General features: G+C 44.3%; 2 protein-coding genes across 5 annotated transcripts; both read left to right on the forward strand.

Annotated features, from left to right (window-relative positions):
* The first annotated feature begins 228 nt into the window (after positions 1 to 228).
* Positions 229 to 6,589, forward strand: LOC115108099 (transcription factor BTF3 homolog 4-like). 2 transcript variants are annotated; one of them, XM_065008949.1, is made up of 6 exons: positions 229 to 853; positions 1,493 to 1,554; positions 2,576 to 2,689; positions 4,290 to 4,491; positions 6,051 to 6,110; positions 6,215 to 6,589. In XM_065008949.1, exons 1-6 carry the CDS (start codon positions 784 to 786, stop codon positions 6,259 to 6,261), a joined length of 555 nt encoding a protein of 184 aa, XP_064865021.1. In that variant the 5' UTR covers positions 229 to 783; the 3' UTR covers positions 6,262 to 6,589. The 2 variants fall into 2 exon arrangements, with proteins under 2 accessions (XP_064865021.1, XP_029487926.1); XM_029632066.2 differs by having other exon boundaries at positions 229 to 810.
* A 513-nt stretch (positions 6,590 to 7,102) lies between these two features.
* On the forward strand, positions 7,103 to 19,127 carry LOC115108100 (zinc finger FYVE domain-containing protein 9-like). Of its 3 annotated transcripts, XM_029632067.2 has the most exons (16): positions 7,103 to 7,239; positions 8,602 to 9,467; positions 9,634 to 9,733; positions 11,878 to 12,089; positions 12,553 to 12,685; positions 12,988 to 13,110; positions 13,293 to 13,448; positions 13,650 to 13,874; positions 14,117 to 14,199; positions 14,378 to 14,482; positions 14,963 to 15,113; positions 15,577 to 15,657; positions 15,997 to 16,159; positions 17,582 to 17,687; positions 17,819 to 17,998; positions 18,274 to 19,127. In XM_029632067.2, exons 1-16 carry the CDS (start codon positions 7,176 to 7,178, stop codon positions 18,433 to 18,435), a joined length of 2,910 nt encoding a protein of 969 aa, XP_029487927.2. In that variant the 5' UTR covers positions 7,103 to 7,175; the 3' UTR covers positions 18,436 to 19,127. The 3 variants fall into 3 exon arrangements, with proteins under 3 accessions (XP_029487927.2, XP_064865022.1, XP_029487928.2); XM_065008950.1 differs by lacking the exons at positions 17,819 to 17,998; positions 18,274 to 19,127 and having other exon boundaries at positions 16,475 to 17,607; XM_029632068.2 differs by lacking the exons at positions 15,997 to 16,159; positions 17,582 to 17,687; positions 17,819 to 17,998; positions 18,274 to 19,127 and adding an exon at positions 15,835 to 15,973.
* Positions 19,128 to 20,652: the final 1,525 nt, after the last annotated feature.

A 20,652-nucleotide genomic window follows, 5' to 3' on the forward strand; every position in this document is an offset into this window, starting at 1 on the left:
AAAAAAAAGTTGCCAGGTAGTCTGAAAAGTTGCTGAATCTAGCAACAAAATTGCTACATTTGCAGCACTGGAAGTGTCCACTTAATTTGAGGGGAGAGGGTGTGTCTTTTCAGTGTTTGGAATGCAGCCATTGGCTAGATAAGCTATTGCGTGACCACACGTCATCGGCTCGCCCCGAACTGCGAATGTGCAAGCACTCCTTCAATATAAAGTTATTTTTGAGGAAAATGAAAACGTGTCAGTTTGTCACTTTCACAAGGTTGGAGTAATAACATGTTCAACTACTTAGGCCGTTTGCTCGAATCTAGGTTGTACTCCTCAAACACCGGCTTGGATATTTGGTCTATTTTCGCAAGCTGTTTCCCGGAAGTCTTCGAATGTTGCGCTTCTGGGTTTAGAAACTCAATGCCACAAACGCAACAAAGCGTCCAGGCGGCTGGAAAACCACTCGAAGAAGAAGAAATGGGTCAGTCGAAGACCGCGGATTGGATGATGAGTTCGAATCAAGCAACGCGTCGGGCAAAGTTTGTGAAGATGAATGTTATGAATGGACAACAACTAGTGTCGAAAACTGGAACCGGTGTAGGGTTTTTTTTAGCTGAAAAGTTTTGTGATTTAGTTCAGTTTATTTATTTTAGTTTAGTCGTTTATTTTTGTATTTTGTTACATTTTTGTGAACCCTGTTTCCATCCCGCACAGTAGGTGGCGGAATGCACATTACATTGTGCGATCGCCAATATACCATAGAAGAAGATTTCGTCATATCCTATCTTTCGTTGCCGCATGTTTCCTCTGATATTTGTGGATCAGGTCTGGTATATTGTTTTTACGTCCATTTTAGAGTGGTTTTATGGTAAACAATTACGTGTGTGTTTGATATTTGACTGGGGTTGATGTACCTTAGATGAAAAGAGGCAATGACACTTCATAGGATACCCAGCAAATCCACTGTTGTCATTTTGTTAACTGGCTCGAGTTAGCGTGCTAGTCTGTCTGGTTAGCCTGGCTATATCTGGCTATTTGTTTGCGTCTTCAACAGACATCATCCCTTTTGTGAAAGATGTCGCATGTGGATTAGGCTCGTTATTGAAATTGTAGCTATGTTCTTTGTTTCACTTCTCCGTGGGTAGTTAAAGTTCGATAGCTAGTAACAACGCCCTCTTGACACATGTGGTTAACTAGCTCGCATATTGAGGTTCTCTATCGTGTACAGTTGTTAGCTGGCTATCTTAGCTAGCAGCTAGTTAAGTGAGGAATGCTGAACTCCATTCTCTGAGCGTTTCTCGGCTAGTTGGCTTGGCAGCAAATGTATGTTGACGCAATCCATAATACTTCCAGTGAAATTATGGATGAAACTGGTCATCTGGAGCAAATTGTTCTGATACTAGTGTAGATAATTGACAAGATAACAACCCATATGCCTCCACTTGAAAACAGTTCAGTTGCTAGTTTACATGTTTTAGTTGAACTTCTACTCATGTCATTTTTCCAGGTAGAAACATGAACCAAGAAAAATTAGCAAAACTTCAAGCCCAGGTCCGGATAGGAGGAAAGGTAAGCTAATTTCCCTATTTAGAGATTCAACAGGAAGTACATAGGGTGCGTTCAGCAGGACAGAATGGTGTGCAATGTTTAAAGGTAGTCAGTGATATGACGTAGATGCGCTAAGTAAACATAGTGGGTCAATTTCCGCAACAACTAAGTGCATTGGAGCGCAAGGCTAAACTTATCCAATGTTTGTCCCATGCCTACCTATAGAAGTTTGAAGAGAGCCCGTGCATATACTGTTTGAGAGTGAAGTCTTGCATCATGTTCATCGCAATATATGTGGTGCTGCTTGTGCAACGTAATTTTGCTGACTCTATTTCAATAGAAACTACTGTTTTGTATGAAAAGTTGAAAAACGTTGTGATTATGGGGTGTGCTGCACAATTCCGTCATGGTCTCAACTACTCTTGGGTTCAAATTCGAAGTTTGGTTATGCATCAGCAGTCTTTCTCTTGTCAGTCACTCAATTAGCCCAAGGTGGCCACTCAATTTCGCTTAGGGCCCCCAAAAGGCTAGGGCCGGCTCTGTCTGCATGTGTGGGTATGGATGTGGGTACAGGACACGTGAGCCACCCTGGCCCCTCATGGGGTGTTTTTTTTTTGTCCCATCCCCCACCCCCATCAAAGTTGCACATCCATTTTCTACATGTTGGAGGCATATTTGTTATACATTAACGTGTCTGTCTGAACATTCCAAAAACATTGTGTCCTGTTGAACGTGCCTCTGAAATGTGTATTAATTAAATCAAGTCAATCTTGATGAGTTAGACCTATATAATACATTTTTATCAAATTACAATATAGATTAAAAGTTGTTTAAAATGGCACATTATTTTAGTCATTTAAGGTGACATGTTTAAAGTGAATTTTATATATATATATATATATATAATATCTCTTCTATGTTTTATTTTTAATCATCAGCCGTATGGTTTCTGATACTCCTGGTTGGTAGAGCACTAGGCACACCACTGCTTTATTTAACCTCTATTGATGTACATTCTTACATCTCCCTGTGTTGTTTTCAGGGCTCTGCACGTAGGAAGAAGAAGGTCGTACACAGGACGGCAACAGCCGACGACAAAAAACTTCAGAGTTCGTTAAAGAAATTAGCTGTCAACAACATTGCTGGTATTGAGGAGGTAAACACAGCTACCATTATACATTTTGTGTCATCTTAAGTTCTTAAATGTTGTATTTTGTTAGTTTCATGCCTCCCTTATACAGTGCCTTCAGAAAGTATTCATACCCCTTATTCCACACTTTTTTTTGTTACAACCTGAATTCAATATGGATTCAATTAGGTTTTCTCACCCATCTACACAAAATGGCCCATAACGACGAAGTGAAAACCATGCTGTTGGAAATATATTGAAAATTAAAGAAAAAATATTTCCTATACATAAGTATTCACACCCCTGAGTCAATACTTTGTAGAAGCACCTTTTGCAGTAAGTCTAAGAGCTTTCCACTCCTGGATTGAGTAACATTTGCGTACTATTATTTTCAAAATTCTTCAAGCTCTGTCAGATTGGTTGTTGATCATTGCTAGACAACCATTTTCAGGTCTTGCCATACATTTTCATGTAGAGTTAAATCAACTGTAACTTGGCCACTCATGAACATTCACTGTCTTCTTGGTAAGCAACTACAGTGTAGATTTGGCCTTGTGATTTAGGTTATTGTCCTGTTGAACGGTGTCTGGTGGAAAGCAGACTGAACCAGGTTTTCCCTCTAGGATTTTGCCTGTGCTTAGCTCTATTCTGTTTTTTTTTGTGGGGGTTTTCGTCCTGAACGATCATACCCATCACATGATGCAGCCACCACTATATGGAGAGTGGTACTCGGTAATGTATTGGAATAGTTTATATTCAGGTTAAAAAGTGACTTGCTTTGCCATATTCTTTTAAGTATTACTTTAGTGCCTTGTTGCAAACATGATGCATGTTTTGGAATATAAAAAATAAAAATAATCTGTACAGGCTTTCTTTTCACTCTGTCAATTAGGTTAGTACTGTGGAGTGACTACGATGTTTTATCCATCCTCAGTTCTCCCCTATCACAGCCACTAAACTCTGTAACTGTTTTAAAGTCACCATTAGCCTCATAGTGAAATCCCTGAACGCCTTTCTTCCTTACCGTCAACTGAGTTAGGAAGGACGCCTGTATCTTTGTAGTGACTGGGTGTATTGATACAAAGAACTTCACCATGCTCAAAGGGATAGTCAATGTCTTTGTGGTTGAATCTGTTTGAAACTCACTGCTCGACTGAGGCACCTTACAATTATCTGTATGTGTGGGGTACAGAGATGAGTCATTCAGAAATCATGTTTAACCTTTTTATTGCACACAGTGAGTCCATGCAACTTATGTGACTTGTTAAGCGAATCGTTACTCCTTAACTTATTTAGGCTTGCAATAACGGAGGTTGAATACTTATTGACTCAAGACATTTCAGCTTTTCATTTTTAATACAGTTGTAAACTGTTTCTAAAAACACAGTTCCACTTTGACATTATGCGGTATAGTGTGTAGACCAGTGACGCAGTCTCAATTGAATCCATTTTGAATTCAAACTATAACACTCCAAAATCTGGAGAAGGTCAAGGGGTGTGAATACTTTTTGAAGGCACTGTAGATGTTGAAGTCTCTTGCTTGGACTGCAGCCTTGTATGACTTTGGGGACCAAACTTGGAGTAGAATTTTGAAGTGAGCAACCCCCTCCCCTCTTACTGTCACCAGGTAAACATGATCAAGGATGACGGCTCAGTGATCCACTTCAACAACCCCAAAGTGCAGGCATCTCTGTCGGCCAACACTTTCGCTATCACCGGCCATGCCGAGACCAAGCAGCTCACGGAGATGCTGCCGGGCATCCTCAGCCAGCTGGGCGCCGACAGCCTCACCAGCCTGCGCAAACTAGCAGAGCAGTTCCCTCGACAAGGTGGGTTGGCCCTCATGTAAAATCATTAGGTTAGGGCTGGGGTATATTCACAAGGAACCAACCGGGACAAAACGGGGAGGGACCAAGCAAAATGTGTCAAATAGAAGCTCTCAATTTTTGTTGCAAAAGGAAATTCTGTTACGGTGTGCACTGGGGATTATTTTGAGACCTGAGGAGTGTCTTTATGCTTACTATATATACAATAGAAGTCGGAAGTTTACATACACTTAGGTTGGAGTCATTAAATATCACTTTTCAACCCCTCCACAAATTTCTTGGTAACAGACTATGGTTTTGGCAAGTCAGTTAGGACATCTACTTTGTGCATGACACAAGTAATTTTTCCAACAATTGTTTACAGACAGATTATTTCACTTATAATTCACTGTCACAAATCCAGTGGGTCAGAAGTTTACATACACTAAGTTGACTGTGCCTTTAAACAGCTTGGAAAATTCCAGAACATGTCATGACTTTAGAAGCTTCTGTTAGGCTAATTGACATAATTTGGATCAATTGGAGGTGTACTTGTGGATGTATTTCAAGGCCTACCTTCAAACTCAGTGCCTCTTTGCTTGACATCATGAGAAAATCAAAAGAAATCAGCCAATACCTCAGGAAAAAGTATCTATACCCACAGTAAAACGAGTCCTATATCGACATAACCTGAAAGGCCGCTCAACAAGGAAGAAGTCACTGCTCTAAAACCACCATTAAAAAGCCAGACTACGGTTTGCAACTGCACATGGGGACCAAGAGTGTACTTTTTGGAGAAATGTCCTCTGGTCTGATGAAACAAAAATTACCATTATGTTTGGAGGGAAAAGGGGGAGGCTTGCATGCCGAAGAACACCATCCCAACCGTGAAGCATGGGGGTGGCAGCATGTTGTGGGGGTGCTTTGCTGCAGGAGGGACTGGTGCACTTCACAAAATAGATGGTATCATGAGGAATGAAATGTATGTGGATATTTTGAAGCAACATTTCAAGACATCAGTCAGGAAGTTAAAGCTTGGTCGCAAATGGGTCTTCCAAATGGACAATGACCCCAAGCATACTTTCAAAAGTTGTGGCAAAATGGCTTAAGGACAACACAGACAAGGTTTTGGAGTGGCAATCACAAAGTCCTGACCTCAATCCTATAGAGAATTTGTGGGCAGAACTGAAAATGCATGTGTGAGCAAGGAGGCCTACAAACCTGACTCAGTTACACCAGCTCTGTCAGGAGGAATAGGCCAAAATTCACCCAACTTATTGTGGGAAGCTTGTGGAAGGCTACCTGAAACGTTTGACCCAAGATAAACAATTTAAAGGCAATGCTACCAAATACTAATTGAGTATATGTGAACTTCTGACATACTGGGAATGTGATAAAAGAAATAAAAGCTGAAATAAATCATTCTCTACTATTATTATGACATTTCACATTCTTAAAATAAAGTGATCCTAGCTAACCTAAGACAGGGAATGTTTACTGAGATTAAATACCAGGAATTGTGAAAAAATGACAGGTTTGGCTAAGGTGAATGTAAACTTCTGTATTTTTTTTATTTATTGCAGTGCTTGACAGCAAAACCCCTAAAGCAGAAGATATTGAAGAAGAAGACGACGATGTCCCAGGTAAGGATGATTCCATTTGCAAGGGAAGTATTTCAGACACTTCAGAGGAAACATTACATAATTTCAACCTGTAAAACCATCCTTTGTTTTTCTCTTCTCTTCAGACTTGGTGGAGAATTTTGACGAAGCATCAAAGAATGAGGCAAACTGATTGATCTTCCCCTTGAGACCCCATACAAGGATTGGAACTGCAATTAAGAAACTAAGGCGACTTCTCTGATGTTTTAACTTCTAGCTACGAAGACCTATCATTTCAAACACTATCCCGTCAACCAGAGACTTGTGTATTTTGAAATGTCCCAAGGATGCAGTCCTTATCAGACTTGCTTGCTCACTTAAACTCCCAACACATTGGTCAACGGTTCAGTACTTTTCACCACATTGTTAGTCTCGAACAGGATTGCGGTGGTCATTTTAATTAAAGCTAGTCTTAATAATCATTTTGTTTTTACGAAACAAAATAAAGGTGATTAACATTTTCTACATGGTGCTGTGGTCTTTCTGGCTGTTGAAAGGGGATATTTCGTTTTTGAAGAATTGTCACAACAGCTGCCACCCTGGCCATCATTGTGTCAAGATGCATAACTATTCAGTCACAATTTAATTTCAATCTGCCTTGCAGCGATGATGACATCCAATGTGATATTACACTGACATGGATGATATCAAAGGTGGTCGTAAGGACTTTTGTGGTATTTTTTTAGATCCATATGTTTTCTGTGGTTTCATGTACACAGGTCATAATACCCAAGTCATAACACTTAAACCACATAAAGACATGAAAATGTAATGCCATATGTGCAGTAGACACATTTTTGGCTAGAAATAAGAGTACATTTTCTGTAATGGAATGATCTCATTAAGTAAACATATATTCTAATACAGTGTACACTGCTTTAGAAAAGGACATTTAAGGACATCCTTGAGTTTACTTAAGACCTGCAGTGAGAGAGAGAGAGAGGGGGTGGGGGACGCAGAAGGAGAGGGGAATAGTGGGAGGGAAATCGTCCCTCTGCTAGTGAGCAGGACTGCTTTTCTTGTCTTCTTCGCCACTAATGTTGCAATATGTTGAAGTTCTTCAGTGCCCGGGACGATGAGAATGAAAGCCTATTGGGTTCATTGACAGAAGGTACGTTTGTAATTCTATTCCAAAATAAAATCCTACAGATAAAACTACATCTGGCGCTATCGTAGGGGAAATTGTAGCTGATCTGTGCAATCATGCGTCTTGCCGCGTGCGACACATTCATAGAAGGGCAGAAGCACACGAGAATATTCCTTCAGCCTATATGAATTAATGGGAAACTACGACTTGAATTATATGGAAATAACGCGATAAAGGGAATAATGCTGCGATATTAACCTGCAACGATTAATGAATCGGGATGGGGAGCAAATGTCGCATTGCCGTGTTCACTGGTTGAGGGGATTTAAACTGTTGCACGTGTGCTGGATGCGTCACCGTCCCGCGAAGCAAACGCTCAGTCAGCTGTACTGGTTGAGCCCTATGTAGTTTATATGCGCCGTAATAAAGATGATATATTTACCAGTAATCTGTGATCGTCAGCATGAATGGTTGGGGTGCAATAACGGGGGGGGGGGGGGGGGTAAAGCTGCAATGCAGTTTTACCCCGACAAGAATTCACCAACGCTAAAGGGTAGGCCTATCTGAAATTGTGCAATAGGCAATAACCAACCAAGGCTCAATCACAGCATAATGCAACCCCAAATCTGAATTATGAATTTTTCCTCACAGTCGTAACATTTTGTCTTATTTCAGTCGATAGCGGAGTATAATATTTAAAAAAAATATAGAATGAAATGTATAAATATCTTTATTTGTGTTATTGACATTATCCCTCAATTCTCGAAAATTCCAAACTAATTGTATGCACCTTTATTAATAATGTAACTTTTATAATAATAATAGTAATGTACATAATCTAACATCCAGTTTTGCCACTGAAGCCTGTATTTTTTTAATGCTGGTGTTTCACTACAGCCCTATTCCCCAGAGAATGAGTCAGCTTTACCTGGCTCTCTGGACCTGTCTCCCTCTGAAATGGCACCCTATTTCCTATATAGAGCATTACTTTTGACCAGACCACTATGGGCCTGTAGTGCACTACATAGGGAATAGGCTGCCAAAAGTAGTGCACTTCATAGGGAAAAGGCTACCATTTGGGACGTAATCTAGCTCTCTCAAGGATGACAGTGCACATATGTTGGCCTCGGTGGACGATTTAACTTATCCAAAGCAATGAGATAAATGGCCTCCCATTTATTGGACCCATTACCACCTAGGAACACAGACTGTCCCATCTGGGATCATGGGCGTGAGTGAGTGCTTAGGTGCTCTTGTGGACTAAATGTCACGTTCTTCGTATATATGCCTGTTTGTTCTCTTAGTGAAGTAAAATGTCTGTGTCAGGTTCATGTCACATATACCTTTACATAGTTTTGATCTGTTCCCGCGTCTTTGTATGAACAGATGAATCGGATGCTCCGTCTCTGATGGATGCTAAGCACCACTGGCTCCACAGACCCTGTCTGCTGATGCTTAAAGATGGGGATGTCACAAAGCCAGGACAGCTGGGCTGTGGACACATCGGATCAGATTCCCCTGCAAAACCCAAAGTCGATTCAGAGGGGGTCCTGAGCCCAGGGGTGGCTCCTGTTTTCCAACTGGAGACCCCCGCTCAGAGACTGATGAGACAGCTGGAGGAGGGAAACTGCACTGTGACCACTCTTTCAACATGGGGAGAGAGGAATTTTGGGGAGGCTTCTACCCCCCTAATGCTCAGCCCCTCCAAAGCTGCTGGGCCAGAGGTGGAGGTGGAGGTGGAAGAGGAAGTGAAGAACAAGCCCCAGCCATCCTCCTCCAAGGAGGACTCTGTGGTTGAGGAAAAGGAGCTGGAGGAGAGTGGACTTGAGCTGCAGGACCACCCCAGTGGCTCAGATGCCCTAGGCCCTTACATTGACGACCCGTCTGGTCCCCCTGTGGAGGAGCCCTATGGAGGCGGCCATGATGCCCAAATCCAAGGGCCTAGACTGGGGCTTCAAAGCCAGACCAAAGCCAACGGACTAGCTAATGATGAGACCAACGCCAACGGAGTTCAAGCAGATAGTGAAGAGGGAGCTGTGGGGGACTGCACACCTCCCCCTATGTCTCCATTGGTGGATCCAGACAATGAGCTACAGGCCGGCCCCGCGGGCATTCTGTCCAGGGAGCGAGGCACTATCCTCGGGGAGGTGGCCCCCGTGTGGGTCCCTGACGCCCAGGCGCTGGTCTGTATGATGTGTGAAGTCAGGTTCACCTTCACCAAGAGAAGGCACCACTGTCGCGCCTGTGGCAAGGTGAGGGTCTTGCACCACTATTTTGTGTGTGTGTGTGTGTGTGTGTGTGTGTGTGTGTGTGTGTGTGTGTGTGTGTGTGTGTAGGTTGTCTTTAAAGTAAGAAGGGATTGGATGTTATCCCTGAGAAATTAGGCTGACCATTTGTGATCGTGTGTCTGTGCTACAGGTATTCTGTTCAGTGTGCTCCGGTCTGAAGTTTCGACTAACACACCTGGATGGGAAGGAGGGGCGTGTCTGTGTCTCCTGTCACTCAACTCTAGTGAAACGTGAGTATCACATGACACTACAGGGTAAATCCATTTAAATTCAATCACTTTTTGACAGGAACCCTTTTGATTTAAACGAAACCTTCCATACATATTTGCCTATTGTAGAAGTGCTCATAAAGTGATTTGGAGTCGAATGCCAAAACATGAGATTGATATAATTTAAAAGCTTACAAACAGGGTTGTCAAACTATTTCATAATTTCTGGGAATAAAAAAGAAATAATAATATGTGCCTTTTTAACCTTTAATGTAAATGACCTAAAAAAAAAACTAAACCCAGATGTTTTTCATATTTGCATATGTTGTTGCTTATACCCTATTTTACATTGTCTGAGGTTTTTGTCTTGTTCCCGCTATCAGTTGAGACACAACATGTTCCTGAATACAGGGTAGATGTCATGTTTTGGCTGATGAATGCACTAAAATGGGAATAAAATACAGATTTCTACTTTCAAATGGTGGTAACAAACACCAGAGAATGTTGACTTGAATGGGAATATCTGTTGTTTGAAATTACAGTGCATTTGGAAGTATTCAGACCTCTTGACTTTTTCCACATTTTGTTACATTACAGCCTTATTCTAAAATTGATTAAATAGTTTTTTTCCCTTCATCAATCTACATATATTTCCCCATAATGACGAAGCAAAAATTGTTTTTAGACATTTTAGAAAAAACAGAAATATCACATTTACATTAGTATTCAGACCCTTTATGCGGTACTTGTTGAAACAACTTGTACTTGTTGAAACAACTTTGGCAGCGATTACAGCATTGAGTCTTCTTGGGTGTGATGCTATAAGCTTGGCACACCTGTATTTGGCGGAGTTTCTCCCATTGTTCTCTGCAGTTCCTCTAAAGCTCTGTCAGGTTGGATAGGGAGTGTCGCTTCAAACCTATTTTCAGGTCTCTCCAGAGGTGTTCGATCGGGTTCAAGTCCGGGATCTGGCTGGGCCACTCAAGGACATTCAGAGACTTGTCCAGAAGCCACTCCTGCGTTGTCTTGACTGTGTGCTTAGGGTCATTGTCCTGTTGGAAGGTGAACCTTCGCCCCAGTCTGAGGTCCTGAGAGCTCTGGAGCAGGTTTTCATCAAGGATCTCTCTGTACTTTGCTCCATTCATCTTTCCCTCGATCCTGACTAGTCTCCCAGTCCCTGCCTCTGAAAAACATCCCCACTGCACAATTCTGCCATCACCGGCTTCATCGTAGGGATGGTGCCAGGTTTCCTCCAGACGTGAAGCTTGGCATTCAGGCCAATGAGTTCAATCTTTGTTTCATCAGACCAGAGAATCTTGTTTCTCATGGTTTGAGAGTCCTTTAGTTGCCTTTTGGCTAACTCTAAGCAGGCTGTTATGTGCCTTTTATTGAGGAGTGGTTTCGGATCTCTATGGACAATTCCTTCGACCCCATGGCTTGGTTTTTGCTCTGACATGCACTGTCAACTGTGGGACTTTATATAGGCAGGTGTGTTCATTTCCAAATCATGTACAATCAATTGAATTTACCACAGGTGGACTCCAATCAAGTTGTCGAAACGTCTCAAGGATGATCAATGGTACACCAATTTGTGTACCAGCTAAATTACAGTCTTCTGAAGGGATAGGTCCATTCTATGAGTTATATTTCTATGATTGAAATGACACCCACCCTGTATTCAAGAGCATGTTGTGTCTCAACCGATGGTGGGCACGACACAAAAACCTCAAATGATGTTAAGTAGGTTCTAAGCTACCGCATATGCAAATATGAGTTTACACGTTGTTCTATAATTGATGTTAAGGGTTAAAAAAATTACGAGAATTCAAAAAAACGTTGTTTGACAACACTGTCTGTAAGCTTTTAAATTTATCAAATTCAACCGTTAATCTTTTCCAGTGATGAAGACATGGATGTCTCATGGTGGGGTATGCAAGACGGATCAACTTTGAGCACCGTTATCTCCTGAATGTTTGGCATTCATTGTCCAAAAAGTCACTTTCTGACCACTTCTACCATAGGCGAACGTGTATGGAACGTTTTGTTTCAATCAAAAGGGATGCTGTCAAAAAGTGATTGAGGTCTTATAAAGTTAATTGGTGCAATATGTAGACATTTGGTCCCTTCTATATTATTGACTTTCTCTCATGTTTGTTGTTCTTTAGGAACCCCTCCAAGGGGGAGGAGGAAGGTGTGGTTTGCTGATGAGATCCTATCCAATGAGAAATCAGACTCTGCACCTTGTACCCCAATCAGAGGCCCCACCTTTTCACCGCTGTTATTGAGGAGAAGTATAGCTGCTACAATCAGAAGCGCCACTGGCTCACCACAGACCAGCAGGAGGGCCCCAATAGCACAGGAGATGCCCCTGCTCAATGTATGTAAATTTTTAAAAAACTTATCAGACCGGACTGATTTGCTGCAATTTATACAATTCAAATAAAATAAAAGTTCTAAGGATGTGGTAACATGCTTTCTGTTGGTATCTTTGATATCCATAACCCCACAGTATTCCACAAGCTCTCTCTTTTTGACTATCTTTCTGCCTCGCTATCTCCCTCCTAGTCCTCCTTCCCCTCCTCCCTCCACCTAGGGGCAGTAGGTAGCCGAGAGGCTAGAGAAGCAGGCCAGCAACCGGAAGGTTGCTGGTTGGAATCCTATGTCTGGTGGGAAAATCTGTCTGGGACTGTCCTCGATGCTTTCACCTGCCGTTAGGCCCTTGAGCAAGGCACTTAACCCCTAAACTGCTCACCCGGCGCCATGTGTGTGTCAGAGCGGACCAATTTCTGCCTTAATCAAGTGTTCTCCTCCTCAATCCTTCTTCTCCCTTCTCCGTATAGCCTCTGCAGGAGGCGTGTGGGCCCTGTGGCTGGGGTACGGCAGCCTTGGTCAGCAGCCACATCAGCAGCTCTGCCAACCTCATCCCACTGGAGGGCCTCCCTCCCATCCTCACCTCCACCGGAGTCAAAGGAGGTACGACCAGGCTGCTATCACTGGAGATGCTAACGGCTAGCTTACTGCAAAGCCACGTTTGGGGAAACCCCTGGCTTACTGTACTGGGACTGTCGTACAGTTAGGTAGACAGCGTTAGAGGTGTTACTCTGGTTCGTTATCAGGCGTTATGTCTTCGTGTTGGGCAATTTAATAGGATGTAAACACTAGTGGCCAGCTTACACATCTTATTTAGACACAGAGGTTAAACTGTGGCTGACTGGCGGTCAGGAGGTATTTGCGTCTAGGGGTGTCTAGCTCACAGTTTCCTCTTTCTCGCCCAGACTACACAGTCGAGGAGAGGCCCTCTGAGATGGTTCTCATCCAGGAGCTGGAGAGCGGCAGGCCCAACTCCCTGGTCTTTGTCCTCAACGCCAACCTACTGGCCATGGTCAAGCTGGTCAACTGTATGTGACCTTTCCTCTCAACCTTCAACCTTTTTTCAGTCACTGACAGAGTGTATACACTGTTTACATGTATTCCTAGCTCACCATTGACTCAAGTCACATGTATATTTTATAAGAGTGTCAGACCATGTCACCAGCAGTGACCTCACATTGAATCACTGCCTCTCATTGGCTCTCCCCAGATGTAAACAGGAAGTGCTGGTGTGTGACGTCCAAGGGCATGCATGCGGTAGGCCAGGTGGAGGTGGTGGTGCTTCTGCAGTGTCTGCCTGAGGAGAAGAGCTTCCCCAAGGACATCTTCAGCCACTTCATACAGCTCTACAGGGACGCCCTCACAGGTGAGACTGGCGCTGACGTGGTCTGGCAACTTAGCTACCGTTGACCAGCACTGGACAAAGCTCTGAAGCAGGTCTTGAAAAGACTTCCAAGTCTGTTTAATGGTGTGCTAGTCCCTCTCTCTATATATCTCTCATTATCTCCCTCCCTCTGTCCCCCCATCTCACTCTCTCTCCTTCCATCTCTTTCCCTCCATCCACCAGGCAAGGTGCTAAGCCACCTGGGTCTCTCCCAGTTCTCCAGTAGTTTCCTGAGCAGTGAGGAGCATGCAGGGTTCCTCTGGGTACGCTCCACTCTCCAGTCCCTGCAGGGCCTGCCTATGCCCAACCAGCCCTTCCTCTTTGGCCTACTCGTCCACCGGGCTGAAGTACCCTGGGCCAAGGCCTTCCCCCTGCGCCTCATGCTCAGACTGGGGGCTGAGTACAGATGTGAGTCAGGGCTCTGGAAGCGGGAGAGAGATGTAGCTGGGTAGAGAGAGAGAGAGAGTGTGTGTGTGCGCGTGCATGTGCATGCAAGCAATACCCACATGAAGGCAGGATAGCTGTCGGGTTGTGGTATCTGTTACATGTGTTGCTTTGGCGACGCGGCTTTTCTCTTCTTTGTATGGGTTTCACTGCCACATCCACCCAATGTCATCCCCATTAAGGCATTCCTCTCCCTTCCTTTCCAGTTTACCCCTGTCCTCTGTACAGTGTGCGCTTCAGAAAGGCTCTTTTTGGGGAAACTGGCCACACCATCATGAGGCTGCTAGTAGTAAGTAGCTTGCCTCTCATGACAATAACAGCAATCAACACCAAGGTTGTATTCATTGGGGCACACCGTACCAAAACGATTCTTACTGGACAAATTCAGATAGTCCCTGCCTGTTTCAGTCAGTTGTTTCCATTTGGTGCCTAATGAATCACACATTTTTTCCCTCATTGCTTCCCAGGACTTCAGGAATTACCGGTACACTCTGCCAGTGGTGCCTGGACTCACTGTAGATCTGGAGGCTCAGAGGACCTGCATTAAAATCCCCACCAATGGCTATGAGGAGGTACAGCTAAACCATGAAACAACACTTGGTTAACTGTGACCAAGAAGCTGCTATAAATGCTTATAAATACTTTGTAAATTACAAAAACACTCCTTTATAAACAACTCTTTCATCAATAGATCAAGGGTTGACATCAATACATTCTCCCTCTCTTTCTCCCTCTCTTTCTCCCTCCCTCTCTCTCTCTCTCTCTCCCTCTCTTTCTCCCTCTCTTTCTCCCTCCCTCTCTCTCTCTCTCTCTCTCCCTCTCTTTCTCCCTCTCTTTCTCCCTCCCTCTCTCTCTCTCTCTCTCTCCCTCTCTTTCTCCTCTCTTCTCCCTCTCTTTCTCCCTCTCTTTCTCCCTCCCTCTCTCTCTCTCTCTCTCTCCCTCTCTTTCTCCCTCTCTTTCTCCCTCTCTTTCTCCCTCCCTCTCTCTCTCTCTCTCTCTCTCTCTCTCTCTCTCTCTCTCTCTCTCTCTCTCTCTCTCTCTCTCTCTCTCAGCTGATGAGGGCTTTGAATAAGTCCAATGAGCATGTGCTGGCCATGGGGGCATGCTTCAACGTGGCGGCAGACTCCCACCTCATCTGTGTTCAGGGGGACGATGGCCAGTACCAGACTCAGGCCATCAGCATCCACAATCAGCCTCGCAAAGGTGAGAAGCACCTGGAATCAACAGACGGTGATGGGGACTATGGGAGACTGCAAACTGCCTGTTCTGTAAACAAAGAGAAATACCAGTAGAGGGGGAATGCTACACAAAGGGCAAGCAGCACATCACCTACCATCAGGAAGAGGGAGAGGGAGGGAGAGAGATTACAGTACAGAGAGGTAATATTTACTGCCACGTAATCTGGCTTTTGGCAGCCAAGGGGGAAATCGTATGCGTGATTTGTCATGTTTTTATATGCTCACTTGCAAAAACCGTGCCTTTGCTGTCACTTCTTTTCACCACTGGAGGGCAGTGTCGTGTCACGTGAGAGGGTGAACCATCCTGAGAAAGTTACTTGCTGTAGAAAGCTTACCTCTGTCATTAGTTTTGATTAGTCCAACTGTAATATTTAGATGTTTCTATCTACAAGTCAGGTGGTTATATATGGGGCTGTGTTTTGTTTCAGTCACCGGTTCCTGCTTTTTTGTGTTCAGTGGAGCTCTGAAAGCAGCATCGGGATATCTTGCCAAATCCAGCATCGTGGAAGGTAGGATCACACTTGTGTATTTTTGCTTAAAACTGGAAAGTTGCCTTACTAGTCGTATTTAACTAAAACACAGAAAGTCATATTATGATTGCTTTACTACTAACTTATCCTAAATAAGATTTCCTTATTTAGTCTGTCAATGTTTGTCTGTATGTGTGTGTCCATGTGCACTCAAAGTTGTGTGTGTGGCTGTATGTATGTGCATGTGAGTGTGTGTGTGTCCTTGTTGGTGTCTCTCTGTGTGTGTGTGTGTGTGTGTGTGTGTGTGTGTGTGTGTGTGTGTGTGTGTGTGTGCGTGCGTGTGTGTTTTTTTTTTGCTTTTGCTGTCCCCCTCTCCAGATGGGCTGATGGTGCAGATCACCGTGGAGACCATGGTTGAGCTTCGCCGGTCGCTACGGGAGATGAAAGACTACACCATCACCTGTGGGTCGATTGACCAGTCAGACAGCCAGGAGCATGTCCAGGTCCAATGGCTGGATAAGGAATGCACTTTGAATAAGGGGTGAGTGTTAGGTCATTAAACTTCTGATCAGTGTCCCATAATTTTTGTTTTGTTTTTGCCTATCGTTATCCTACATTTATTCTACAGCGTTGTTGGGTGTTTGTTTCTGATTGGCTAGAAGGGCATTCTAGAATAGACATTAAAACCAGATGACGGGCCGGTGGGAAAAGATATCGGGACGTTGGAATAGATATCAGAACTCCTTGCAATCATGACTCAATAAGCACCTACACATGCAGACCGTACTTGCTACAAAGTTACAGAACACTAAACCAGCCACCACACAAACTGAACATGGATACATTGTAAATGCAGGTCCAACGAGAACCTGATGGTCACTCTGACAGAACTCCAGAGTTCCTCTGTGGAGATGGGAGAACCTTTCAGAAGGACAACCATCTCTGCAGCACTCCACCAATCAGCCCTTTATGGTAGAGTGGCCAGACGGAAGCCACTCCTCAATAAAAATCACATGACAGCCCACTTGGAGTTTGCCAAAAGGCACCTGAAGGACTCTCAGACCATGAAAAATAAAATTCTCTGGTCTGATGGAACCAAGATTGAACTCCTTGATGAAAACCTGCTCCAGAGCATTCAGGACCTCAGTCTGATGCGAAGGTTCACCTTCAAACAGGACAATGACCCTAAGCACATAGCTAAGACCACGCAGGAGTGGCTTTCTCTGAATGTCCTTGACTGGTCTAGCCAGAGCCTGGAATAGAACCTGATCGAACATCTCTGGAGAGACCTGAAAATAGCTGTGCAACGACACTCACCATCCAACCTGACAGAGCTAGAGAGGATCTGCAGAGAAGAATGGGAGAAACTTCCCAAATTCAGGTGTGCCAAGCTTCATACCCAAGAAGGTGATTTAACAAAGTACTAAGTAAAGAGTCTGAATACTTATATAAATGTAATATTTCAGTTTTTTATTTTTAATACATTTGCAAAAAGTTTGAAAAAACTGTTTTTGCTTTGTCATTATGAGGTATTATGTGTAGATTGATGACTGGGAAAAAAAACTATTAAATCCATTATAGAATAAGGCTGTAATGTAACAAAATGTGGAAAAAGTCAAGGGGTCTGAATATTTTCCGAATGCACTGTATTGGCACGGTTTTCCCGCCCTCGACGTGCCAATATATCCTCCAGACACCGGCTTTCGGGCATGATCACTTAAGTCTCAACGAGTGTCCCCAACGCTGCGTCGTCAATTATTTCCAAGGTAACGTAAAGAACGTTGGCGTTTTATATCTTGCTTAAACCTCTCTCACTAACCCCACCCCCTTTGTCGCTTCATCCATCTTTCAAGTCTTCCCCAGACTATCGGACCCTCTTGTCCATCGCCGTAGAATACCCTTTATCGTCGCTTGCCTTCTTTGTATGGCTGTGTGCGTGCGTGCGTGCGTGTGTATCTGGCAGTGTTATCAGCCCCATTGATGGGAAGTCCATGGAGTCCGTCAATAGTGTGAAGATGTTCCAAAAGTCCGAATACAAGTCCAATGGGAAGGTCATCCGCTGGACAGAGGTACGCACGTCCCAACTTTTCATCGCTACTCTTGGCTCTCGCGGTACTCTTACTCAAAGCCATTTGTCTCTGTACTGTAATTCCCCTAAGTGCAGGCCTATGTCTTTGTGAGTCTCTTGTGTGTCTCCCAGGTGTTCTTTGTACAGAGAGGGGATCGTCCTAAGAGCCAGGGCGACCACCATACAGAACACAGCCGGCTGACAGAGCGACTGGCCCGGGCATTCTGCCTGGCACTGTGCCCACACCTCAAGCTGCTGAAGGAAGATGGCATGGCCAAGCTGGGGCTGCGTGTCACACTGGACTCCCAACAGGTGAGGGTGCCCATTGAATGAACATACTGGACTTGGACCATTTAGATGTTAAGAAATACAACTTTCTGGGAGCGGAATCTTTCAAATTGCGTGTCATCTTTAGTAGTTGTAGTAACTCTTGAATGCCTAAGATGTGAGTTGGGGACCACCTTTTTTTAACATGAAGTTATTAGTCGTGTAAACAGTGGCGGGATGTAGGCCTTCGTGATGTTGCCAAAGCTGGCAGTGAAAGCTATCGATGTGTGGCGGGTTAACATCGCTGTTTCATGTTCCAGGTGGGGTTTGTGGCAGGCAGCAATGGCCTGCCACTCCCAGCCCCGTACCTCAGCACCCTGGACACCGTGCTGACGCCCATCATCCACAGCAGGGGGCGCAAGAGGAGCGAGGGACCCGTAGTCATAGAGCTCATCTTCTACATCCTGGAAAACATCTCTTAGGGGAGGGGGTCAAAGTGCACACGCTCATCTCCACATCGCGCCGTCCACTCACCATCCTCTCTCCTGGCTCTCCATTTGTGCTGCTGTGAGTTCGAAAGAGCTTCGAAACAGCGTTGGTTGAAGGAGTACGCTCATTTAATGGACATAAAAGCTCACCTCCAGGCTCTATATGTCTCAGCCAGCCTGTGGCAAGAGGTGGCTGGGTGGTAAAGTGGTCTGACTCACCAAAGCTGTTCCATAGGTCACCCTGCCTTGGCCTCTAACTCAGCAGCAGAAAGAAATGCCACCCTCATGTTGTTTTTCCCACTGTCAGGCTTTTTGTACCAGTGTTACTGTGGAATAACACCAAAACACACACATGAAACCCGAAAGTGGCCATGAGATCAGGGTATAGTAATCTGCTTCATTTCGTGGCTTGAGACCAGTACGTCTGTATATTTTCAATAGAAATGCCCATATTTTGAGAATGCCTTTAAACTGGGGACTGGATTCAGCCCCTGACCTTAAAAAGCAACGGGAAAAAGAGAATGACTTCAAAAGAAATATATCAGTAGATCTGTAGCTAGCCATTTGATGCATACTGAATGAATGAATGTTTAAGAATGTTTTCATATTTGAATGTATTTGAATTCCTCTTGATTGCCCCTGAAATGCATTACTGTCAACCTAGGATGAATTAAACATGATATTAACACAAGGAAATCATATTTTGATTTTTTGAACCAAATCAGATCTTTATTGGTTGCGTACACCTATTCTTCAGATGTTGTCTCAGGTGCAGAGAAATGCTTATGTCTCTCTTATGCTTCGACAGTGCTGTAATCCAGAACAATACAAAAAAATATCAGAACAGGCAATGTCAGTCCGGAATATAAATATATATGTATATGATGGTGTGTATAGACAGTATATGAATAGAATTAGTGTGTACAGCAGTAGTTAAATAAGATGAGCCTTGACTAGAATACAGTATAAATATGACATGGGTAAAACAGTATGTCAACATAATTAAAGTGACCAGTGTTCAATGACCATGTACGGGCATCAGTCTCTACGGTGCAGGGTAGAGCAACAGGTGGTAGCCGGCTAGTAACAGTGACCTTGACTGCAAGGTACTGGGCAGAGGCCGGCTAGTGGGGACTATTTAACAGTCTGATGGTCTGGAGATAGAAGCTGTTTTTCAGTCTCTTGGTGCCAGCTTTGATGCACTTGCACTGCCCTCGCCTTCTAGATAGTAGCGGGAAGAACAGGCCGTGGCTCGGGTGGCGGAGGTCGTTGATGATCTTCTTGGCCTTCCTGTGACACCGGGCGCTGTAGACGTCCTGGAGGGCAGGCAGTGTTCACCCGATGATGCGTTGGGCAAACCGCAACACCCTCTGGAGAGCCCTGCGGTTGCGGACTGTGCAATTGCCGTACCAGGCGGTGATACAGCCCGACAGGATGCTCTCAATGGTGCATCTGTAGAAGTTTGTGAGGATCTTAGGGGCCAAGCCAAATTTCTTCATCTGCCCGAAGATGTCTTTGTGAATGGACCATTTCAGGTTGTCAGTGAGGTGCACGCTGAGGAAACCTCTTCACTGGTCCCTGTCGATTTGGATTGCGTTGTGCTCTCTCTGCTGCCTCCTGAGTTCCACAATCAGCTCCTTAGTTTTGTCGAGGGAAAGGTTATTTTCCTAGCACCGCTCAGCCAGGGCCCTCACCTCCTGCCTGTAGACAGCATTCTCACAGTACATTCGGGAACTATTCAGACCCCTTGGGGAAGGAACATCAGTTACACTGTCAACACTTCTTATTGACGAGGATCCCATGCCAAATCTTGTCAGCCTCCCGAGGGGGACTGTGCAGGTGTGTGTGAAACCATGTTAACTCCTTTGTGAGGTGGACGCCAAGGAACTTAAAGCTCTCAACACACTCCACAACAGCCCCGTTGATGTGGATGGGGGCGTTTTCTCCCCTCTTTCTCCTATAGTTTCAAGATCAGCTCCTCGTCTCACTGACATTGAGATAAAGGTTGTTGTCTTGGCACCAGATTACAGATACTTTTCAAAAACTAGATGAATACTTTTTGGATGACTTTAAATCCCCCCTAAGGTTGATGTCCGCGTCCCTGTGTAAATCTAGTTAGCATATTAAAAAAATCCCCATAACAAACAGTTTAAGCTAGAGCTATTTTTTTGCGTTGGCGGTAGCTTCCGAGCAGTTTGGCCTACAAACTAT

This window comes from Oncorhynchus nerka, linkage group LG24 (genome assembly GCF_034236695.1).
Source record: "Oncorhynchus nerka isolate Pitt River linkage group LG24, Oner_Uvic_2.0, whole genome shotgun sequence".
Classification (NCBI taxonomy): domain Eukaryota; kingdom Metazoa; phylum Chordata; class Actinopteri; order Salmoniformes; family Salmonidae; genus Oncorhynchus; species Oncorhynchus nerka.